At 47.0% G+C, this 9,642-nt stretch overlaps 1 protein-coding gene across 3 annotated transcripts in view; it reads left to right on the top strand.

Annotated features, from left to right (window-relative positions):
• Positions 1–3,420: 3,420 nt before the first annotated feature.
• Positions 3,421–9,642, top strand: part of Mpzl1 (myelin protein zero like 1) — a 44,320-nt gene continuing 38,098 nt past the window's right edge. For 2 of the 3 annotated variants that reach the window (XM_031388070.1, XM_031388080.1), the window contains exon 1: positions 3,421–3,688. In XM_031388070.1, the coding sequence (XP_031243930.1) occupies positions 3,598–3,688 (91 nt within the window). In that variant the 5' untranslated portion in view covers positions 3,421–3,597. The remainder of the gene's footprint in view (positions 3,689–9,642) is intronic. The other variant, XM_031388089.1, reaches the window with a different exon arrangement.

Here is a 9,642-nt window from a genome sequence, read left to right as displayed (position 1 = left end):
AATTTGGACCACATCTCTCCAGCTCCTAGTTTAATTTACGATAAAGATACCCCAACTCCCTGTGTCGCAGTGATCTACCAGCTTGCCGGGTCAATCATAATTCCGTCCGAAGCACCTCAAGAACCGCCCTGTGGCCTCATTTATTAACTTCTTTAGCAAGGGCCTGTGATGGCTTAGCAGGTAAGGGTGCCTGACACCAAGCCTGACAGTCTGCCCTAAACTCGAATGGCAGGAGAGAGACAACTCCCTTAGAATTGTCCTCTGACTTTCACACATGCCTCGGAGTGTGTGCCTCTCCCTACACGTGCAAATAAATGCCTGTAACTCATTGAAAAAGTTAACATCTTTGGAAGACAATAGCTTCAAAAACTCCCTGGAGTCCTACCTGTAGCTAGACAATGAAGGGCGGCTCTCTTTGAGAAGCACACCGCTGTCTTCCTGAGTACAACTCTTAAAGTGGTGTTTGAAAATCTACGGTTCAGACGTCTTTTCACAAACCCCAGCTCCTATTTGTCCAGGCTTATCTTCAAATTCACCCTGGGCTGTGGTGAAGCCAAGGGTACGGTTTTACATAAACGAGGTTCCTAACAGCTTAAAGGAAAGTTCCCGGGCTGCAGTGGGTAATGGCGTGCCGCTGTGCCTCTGTCCCGGTCACTATCCACGGGTCTCCTTTAACAATGACTGTCCCTGCTTCTGGTCTCCAGGTTTGCCTCAAGTCTGCCTCTGAGTGAGTTAACACCATCGCTGATGGACTTGCTTTATTTAGGCCTTTGGTCTCCTGTGTGGATGTTGCTCCCTCACGGTGCTTTTGGTACCTTTGACCTTTGACCTCTGACCTTCTTCCAAAGCATGTTCATCGGTAAGTCATCAGTGTTACCATACCTTTCTTTCTTTTTTTTTTTTTTATGATTCAAGGATTTATTAAGTCATACATGCAAAATATACTGCTAACTGCATTAGCAGAAGATCAATGTAAAAACACTCCACAATTCTGCAACTGTCAGTTGAAAAAAGTTTGTTCTAGTGGTTGAAAGGCTCGACACTGTATTCTTGCCAGTGAGTTAGGTTGTACAGAACAGCGTTAGCACTAGCGGTTGACAGAACCTCACAGACCCAAAGGAACATCTCTAGGCAGAGCCTAGAGGAAGCGTACGTCCACATGGTCTAGAGGGGCAGCATTAGTCACATGACAGTGTTGGTACTCTGGCAAGACAGTGATGTTTAGAAGGGTCATAGTTTAAGAATATCTAAAATCATTTTAAAAACTGTAAAGCTGCAACACATGATTTTTACACCTAGTTACTAGAAAACTAAGGGAAGCACTAATTAGCTTTGAGTAAAGTAAGGTGAGAACAGGGTACTCTTTCTACTGGCCGTCTAGACCTCCACCTGAAGGTACAGCCTGACCCAAATCTCCGGGATCATGGAGATGTCAGACAACAGGTCCTGATAGATGTTATCTGTGGACTGAAGCACTCACCTGGAGGAAGGATCTGGCTGAAAAGAGTGTAGAAAGACAAGGTTGATGGTCTAAGAACTCTCTCTCTCTCTCTCTCTCCCTCTCTCCCTCTCTCTCTCTCTTTCCCCCCCCCCCCTCTCTCTCTCTTTTTGGTATTTCAAGACAGGGTTTCTCTGTGTAGCCCTGGCTGTCCTGGAACTCACTCTGTAGACCAGGCTGGCCTTGAACTCAGAAATCCGCCTACCTCTGCCTCCCAAGCGCTGGGATTAAAGGCGTGCGCCACCACTGCCTGGCAGAATTCTTTTCATTGATTCTATTTCCTATATCGATCTTTTTCTGAACTCCTTCTCAAATGTTGCCTTCCTCTCCATCTCTACGTGATACAGAATGGTAGGTGCTTCTACGTAGTCTCTCTGTACATAGACTCTCGACAGACCCCCTGTTTCTGTCTCCTGAGGGTAGGATTAAAGGCATGAGGAGCTCTCATTACAGATCTGACTTCATGGCCACTCTCCTTCTGTTGCCCACAGGATAACTTAGGGATCTCCAAAATACCACCTCTGTGTGCACACACTGTTACATTCTTTCTTTCCTGACACACTTTTCTGTCCTCTGAGTTTGCCTTTCCTAATCATATTTATTCATTTACTTGTTTGTTTCTTCTTGAGGTAAGAGTGTAGCCTACACTGTGGCACAGGCTGGCTTAGAACTCATGATGCAGCCCAGGCTGGCCTCAAACTTGACACAGTCCTTCTTTCTCAGACTCATTCTCCACAGCTTGCCCTTTCTCTACTAAACTCTTCGTCATTAAAACTCCAACGTGTGGTACCTGAGAGTGAAGTCTAAGGGCCGGGTAGCACAGATCAGTGGCTACAGCCACCTATTGGAAGGACCTGCTCACTGAAAAGGCAAAAATACCTGGGATACGTATTCCTGGGTTTCTCCAGTTGCCTGATAATTAGGAATTTGCTCTACTGCAAGGTTAAGGGGCTAGGCCAGCAAAAACATCGGAAGGGCACTGTTAAGACTGGCTTTTGACAAAATCCTGAAAAAAGAGGCTGCATTTTGGCTTACTGGACTATGCTCTGCCTATAGTCTTGTTCCTATCTAAAACCTGTTCTCCTCCTCCAGACTCTCACTTGGATTTCCCTGTTCTTCGTTCACTCTCATCTGTTTTGTGTTCTGGTCCCTCCTTTTTCCCCCCCTTTGAAGGCCATTCTCAGAATCCTCCCACTCTTTAGGGTTTTTTAGATAGCTAGTACAGTAGCCATCGGAGTGAGGCACCCCCTCCGTCCTAACTTTTCATCTATAGGCCCAGGAACACTGATATGATAAACAAACAGTAAGTGCATTCACTGGTTATCTAGGAGGCGGGAAAGAGTTCCAATTCCCATTCCTTTCCTGTCCTTTGAGAAGCCAAAAGAGGGGCTGCTCCGAGGTTAGGGCAAGATGGAGACTTCTCATGTTGCAACGCAAATAATCCAGTTCAGGCAAAGAGAGACACTTGGCACAGGTCAAAGAGATGGTGGTGGGTTCTTTTCTACGACTGAATGGAAGTGTCTCCTCACCTCACTCCTACCCCTCCCCCACCCCGTCCCTAAATTAATTGCTTTTCTTTAGGTGAGGCCAGGAGTAACCGAGCAGATCCTGGTCGAGAGATGAGAGCCGGACTTGGAAGAGAGCGCGGGGAGGAACATTGAGAGAACTGTGGGGCTGGCCCCTCAGCGAGGAGGGCAGCCTCTGGCGGCGGAGGGCCGGAGGGCAGCCCCACGACCAGCCACGCAGGCAGGCTCAAAGTAATGCGGCTGCAGAGACACAGTACGCGAGCAAGCTGCTCGGACACACCAAGGGCGGGGCCCGGGGGCGGGGCCTTGCTCGAGTGGGGGGGGCTGACAGGAACGCGAGTTGTCCAATGGCTTCTTTCACAGGTTGCCAGGAGGACCAATGAGTGGGCAGCGGGGGCGGGCACAGGGTCTGGAGCTGGGCAGAGGGCTGGCGGTTGGCCACTGGGGCCGGGAGCGGGGAGCCGTGGCGTGGAGGTGTCCTCGCGCCCGCGGCCGCGATCCGGAGCTGTGTGGTCGCAGGCGAGCCAGCCGGCCGCAGCGGGAACCCGGGCGGAACGGAGCGGCGGGAGCAGGATGGCAGAAGCCGTGGGAGCCGTGCCACTGATTGCAGCCCCGGCCCGTCGGCGCTGGCTGTGGTCGGCGCTAGCCGCGATGCTCGGGCTGTGTGAGTGATGCCGGGCCGGGGTCGGGCGGGTGCTCCGCGGCCGTGCGCGCGCTCGGGGCGCCGCGGAGGGGAGGGGGCGCGGCCTGCGCGCTCTGGGGCCCAGGCACGCCGCCCGGGGAGCGCGGCCCGAAGCCGAGGAGCCTCTTTCTTTGGATCCCGTTGCGCGGAGGTCGGAGAGGGGGGCTCCCTACCTTTCCAGCTCCCTGGGGGCAGCCCCAGGAGCCCACTCACTCCCAGTCCCCTGCTGTCGCCTCCTGGTGATTCTGGCTCGCCCAGGACCTTCCCTGGAGTCCGACTCCGGAATTGAGGTTCTCCACCTTTGGGAGATGGCGGAAGATTGCAGGATTTTTTCACCTGTGGGGCCTTTGTTGGTTTATTTCCTTGTTTAAACCAGTGTTTTTCCTTTACCTGGTAAGATCTCTATTGCGAATGCGCTCAGTTCCATCCTTAAAGGCTCTGTGATTGAAAACTCAGAATCTCATTTATTTCACCTCTGGGGTCTCCAAGTCACCAGAGACAAATTTTATGTTACCTCTAGAATAGAATGCAAAGGCTTAAAAGAATTCGGTCGGATTCGTATTAATGGTAAACATGGGCACCATAGTTTGACAAGACGTACAACATTTACAAAGCATGCATTTACTTTGATTTTAAAAGCCCCCCTCCCAGGCCCTTACCAAATAACCCAGACTCAAGTTTTTGATAAAGGCTCCGTCTCGGTTTATGTGACGTCTTGGACGAGTTGTTTTATGGGGCGTCTGAAGTAGTGTCTGCCCTAGGACTTTATGTGTTGTTCAAAGTAAAGTACTTGTTTCTGTCTCAGAATTCAGTTAAGTAGTGGTTACAGAGAGGTCGAACTGCTAAGAAAACACGGAGGGGGGGTTCCTCCCACTCATTTCTTTTGTTGTGTAAAGTGCAATTTGTTCAAAATCCATTACTCAGTACTTTCTTTCGTGCCAAAGTTCTTAATGTCTCTGGAACCAGAAATATAGGTGAGATTCTGTTGGATTATCAACTTTCGTTTAAACTCATAGTTAATAGCGCAAAGGTGAAAATGGACAAAGATTCATTTTGTATGTATCAGATGGGATCTGTTCTGGTTCTTTTCTTCTTCCTGTTTCTCCTAAGGAAACAGAAAAGGTGTGGGTTTTGTTTTGTTTTTACTGTTTTCTGTTTTTTTCTATTGGTGCCGGTTGTATTTGTGTTTAAGCAAAGGAGCACAGAACAGACTGATCTGACATTGCCTTTGGGGACAGGGCAGTCAGAGTGATCTTAAATTCAGGGTATTAAAAGCAGCAGAAGCAGGGACTTTGTGTTATGAATGAAATGTCACCTGCTCTAGTATAAAAGAAACCATTCTTTTGTTTTGTTTTTTTTTTTAGTAGCCCCGTATTGTTTTTTTTTAGTAGCCCTGTATGGTGGCTCACACCTAAAATCCAGTTTGGGCTGATTTGAAGGAACTACACATAACGGCTCATTTGAAACAGCATCTCACTGTTTTATTGCAGGCTGTTCTTGAACTGGGCATCTTCCTGCCTCCACCTCCCAAGTGCTGGATTAAAGGTGTATAGCACATCTGACTTTTCTGTTTTCAAGGTTTCTTTTCAACTATGTTGCTGTGTTGCCTAGACTGGCTTTCAACTCCTGGGCTCAAGCAATCCTGCTTCAGCCTCCAGGCACCCTGGATCTGCAGGAACACATCACAGCTCTCCTCCAGAATAGCTTCTCAGGTTTTGTTCAGTTAACTTAGCAAATATCTGCCAGCACCTCTTAGGTGTTAAGTAGTTGAAACTTATGGAACTTGGGGGTCACAGTCTCTATTTACCCTAAGACTCCAGGCTCTGGAGAAGCCAAAACAGTCAAATCAGTAATTAAAAGACAAAACAAAACAAAAAACAAAAAGGAATGTGGAAAGTGGGGATTTATTCAGTGTGGCCATATTGTGAAGACACACAGAGATCCAGTGACTCAATTCCAGCCATCCCGGGGTCCTGAAAGTTTAAAGTTTAAATAGAGGGCCAGAGACACATGCAAGTCTAAGCAGTTCAGGTCAGGGTGTGGGCTCACCCACCATTGACCCATCATTATCTGGGCTTCAGTCTCTCCAGCAAGGTGGTCCAACAACTTGTTAGTGTTGCAAGCTGCTGACAGTTACATTGTAAGTGTGGAGGCGCAGGCAGCCTTGCAACTTGATTAGGCTCTTGTCCTAGACTTTAGTTTTCCAGGCCAGAGGCCTGTCATTTAGAAAGTAGCTTGAACTCTACAAATAACCAGTGTGGTCCATTCTGTGATAATGTATCGTGTACCAAAACTCACCTTAACAGTCACATCTGTGTTCTATATGTCCACGTATTTAGACTAATGTTAAATGGGAAGAACACTAGACTGAGAAGTTCAAGTACTGGAAGTTCTTGAGTGTTGGTCACAGAGTGGCCTCAGAGTGGCCCCATTATGCCCTCACCACATTTCTGCTTTATATTCTTCCTACTGGAGATTATCTTTTTACACTATTCTTCCCTGGCTTTCCCACTAGTGACAATATAAATCACCACTGAGGCAGGAGGAGGAGGAGGTGAAAAAGACCAGTTATTTCGTACTGATGCTTGCTTGATTTACATAGAGATTTACTTCAAGCACTCACTAGCCTGGCCTTCTCTCCTCCTAGGGTTCTTATGTCTCTGACTCTCTTACCAGAGAACACACCAACTTCAGAATGTCACCCTGCTCTTCTCCACAGTATCCCAAGCCCCACTCCAAGTTGCTGGAGCTCATCAAGGCTGTGGTCTTGCTTCCCCCACCCCCTCCCCTTCAGTGCGTTAGTCACTTCCTGGCTGCTTGTCTCCCTCTCCAGCTCTCCACAGCCCATTGTTGGAATTATTTCCTGGCAAACTCTTCCCTTCCCAGTACTCCTGGCCCTTCCTTATACGCACCTGGCAGTCCCTCATGTCTGGGAAAGCTCGACCACCGCCTTGTGTCTGCTCTTACATCTGCATTAGTGTCCCTTTTCAGGTCTTTCTTACTATTGTGCAGTACAGACGTGCTGTAGAATTTGTCTAGTTAGGAAACCTGTCTTTGGCCGCACCGTTCCCCTTAGCTACATCTCCAAGCTCTCTCAGCAACATTTCTCGAGAAAGGCTCTGCTCTCCATTTAATAATTAAATCTTGTCACCTGGAGGTTTTGGAATTTGACGTTTGCATCGCAAGTCTTTTTATTTGCTTTTAGCTTTCCTTTCTGATTCTTCTCTTTAGCCTGTGGTTTGTAGCCTTGTTTCCTCCGATCTGTTCACTCCAGCAAATAGGAGAGACTCAGAGAGACGGCACCAGAGCCATGTGTTCAGGAACCTTCTAGTCATGAAGGATCAACAATGCTTTCCCTCCTGATGAATGGAGCTCGCACAAGCAAGCATGTTGAGAAGAGGGAGCTGGCAAGCCTCAGCTCCTGCTGGCAGAGACTTCTCTGCTCAGGGATGCTGTGCAAACCTTGACCTGTTGCGAGCACTTTGTGGCTGGACAGGCATGTTAACTAGGGCTGCGGTTCTCACCCTTCCTAGCACTGCCACCCTTTCATACAGTTCCTTGTGTGGCGACCCCCAACCAGAAAATCATTTTTGTTGCTATTTCATGACTGTAATTTTGCTACTGCTATGAGTTGTAATGCAAATATGTGCTTTCCGAGGATCTTAAGTGACTATAAAAAAAGGTCTTTCAACCCCACCCGAGAGGTTCTTGACCAGCACGTTGAGAAACACTGAACTAAGGGGGGGGGGAGGTGTCACAAAAGGCCCAGGGCATAGTGGAAGACGGGAGATGCCTAGAGAGCATTTGGACAGATAAGTAATGAACAGAAAGTAAGTAGGACCAAGGTTTGACTCCCAGTACCAACCATGGCAATTTTTCAGAGAAAAGAGAAATGAAATAAATGCCTTTTATTAATTTTTAAAGTTAGAATACAAAGTAATGAGGTTCTCCACAACACTTTAATGCATATATATCCTAAATGCTCTGATTCATACTCCTCTCCTGCTAATATCTCTTGGCTAGTAGTTTTCTTTGGGCATAAGCTTGTCCAGTAGGAATGTACGTAAGTGTTCCTGTAGCTGCTGGCTTATTTCTTACAGTATATGGAACATATACTAGGCCAGGTACCATTTTGAGCTCTTTGCAAGCATTAACTAATTTCAATTCTAAAATAACCTAATAAGGCAGGCACTACAGGTTGAGTAACCCTTATCTAAAATGACAGGACCAGAAGTGTTTTTTTAAACTGAGGAGTATCTGCATACACATATGCATGCTGAGATAGCTTGGGGTGGGAGCAAGTCTGATACAATCTCATGACTTTAATAGACAACATTTAGAAGTATCTGGAAGGTGATTTTATGCAACATTTTTTTTTTTTTTTTTTTTTTTTTTGGTTTTTTGAGACAGGGTTTCTCTGTGTAGCCCTGGCTGTCCTGGAACTCACTCTGTAGACCAGGCTGGCCTCGAACTCAGAAATCCACCTGCCTCTGCCTCCCAAGTGCTGGGATTAAAGGCATGCGCCACCACCGCCCGGCAGCAACATTTTTAATACACTTATATTTTGATATTTATTTTGTGTTTGTAAAATAGGGCCTTACTATGTCTCTCTAGCTAGCTGGCCTTGAACTCACTATGCAGCATTTGTTTGAGTTGATGACGTTACATCTGCTTCAGGTTCATAACTCTTTGGAGAGCAGGGCAGGCTTTCTAAGGAAGTTCAGAATGGAGTAAGGGACTAGGAAGATGTGTCTGCTCCCTGCATCCCACTCTACCCTCTCACCTTCTGCCCCCAACCCCTTACCCCCACCCTCACCCCAAATGTGTGTGTATAAGCTATAGGCCAAAGACCACCTCTGGGATCATTCCTCAGGCACTGTCTACCTCAGTGCTTATTGACTTTTAAAATATTTTATGTGTATGAGCGTCTCTCCTTCATTGTTCAGATGTGCCATGCCTGAACTGCACCTAAGGAAGCCAGAGGAGGTATCAGATTTCCCACACCTGAGGTTCTAAGCCCCACGTGGGTGCTGGGAACTGGGCGTCTCCAAGAGCAGTAAGGAAGTGCTCTTAACCCCGAGTGCCCCTCCAGTCACCTCCCAGCCCTCCACTGCTTCAGAGTCAGGGTTTCTCTCTGACCTGCAGTACACCAAGTTAGACACAGCTGGCAAATATTTCCTCCTATTAGAGAGTTTTTATCTCAATTTCTTGAGAGTTTGAGACACACAAGTTTTTAATTATTATTAAGTCCAATTTACTCATCTTTTTATAATCTAATTTTATGTACATTGATATATTGCCTGCATGTATGTCTGTGTGAGGGTGTCAGATCCTCTGGAACAGGAGTTACAGACAGTTGTGAGGTGCCATGTGGGTGCTGGGAACCGAACCCTGGTCCTTTGGAAGAACAGTGCTCTTAATTGCTAAGCTGTCTCTCCAGTCCCTTCTTCTTCCCTTTTATTGGTTCTGCTTTGGTTCTGTGAAACCATCACTGACGAATAACAATGCACAACAGTTAACTCTGGTATTTTGTTTTGTTTTTTTAAGATTGTATAGTTTTACCTCTTATATTTAAGTCTGATCTATTTGAGTTAAATTTTGTATAGGGTGTGTTTACCTTTTTTCATTTAGTAACTATATTGGGGATCATTTTATACCAACATTAAAGAACTTTCTTACTGGACTAGGGAGATGGCTCAGTCAGTCAAGGCCTTGTCATTCAAGTACAAGAGTGACGTAGATTGTACCAGCAGCTCCTTCACAAGAGCCAGTACTGAAGTGTCCAGGTAAAAGATTAGTGCTGGGGAGGCAGAGGCAGGAGAATCTCAGGGGCTCTCTGGCCAGCTGTTTAGCTGAGTCTGGCAAGCTCCAGGTAAGGTGAAAGACCCTACACACACACACACACACACACACACACACACACACACGGTGGGGCG

This window comes from Mastomys coucha, unplaced genomic scaffold (assembly GCF_008632895.1).
Source record: "Mastomys coucha isolate ucsf_1 unplaced genomic scaffold, UCSF_Mcou_1 pScaffold1, whole genome shotgun sequence".
Classification (NCBI taxonomy): Eukaryota; Metazoa; Chordata; class Mammalia; order Rodentia; family Muridae; genus Mastomys; species Mastomys coucha.
The sequence above is the reverse complement of the archived record's forward strand: the minus strand, read 5'-3'. Positions and strand labels throughout refer to the sequence as shown.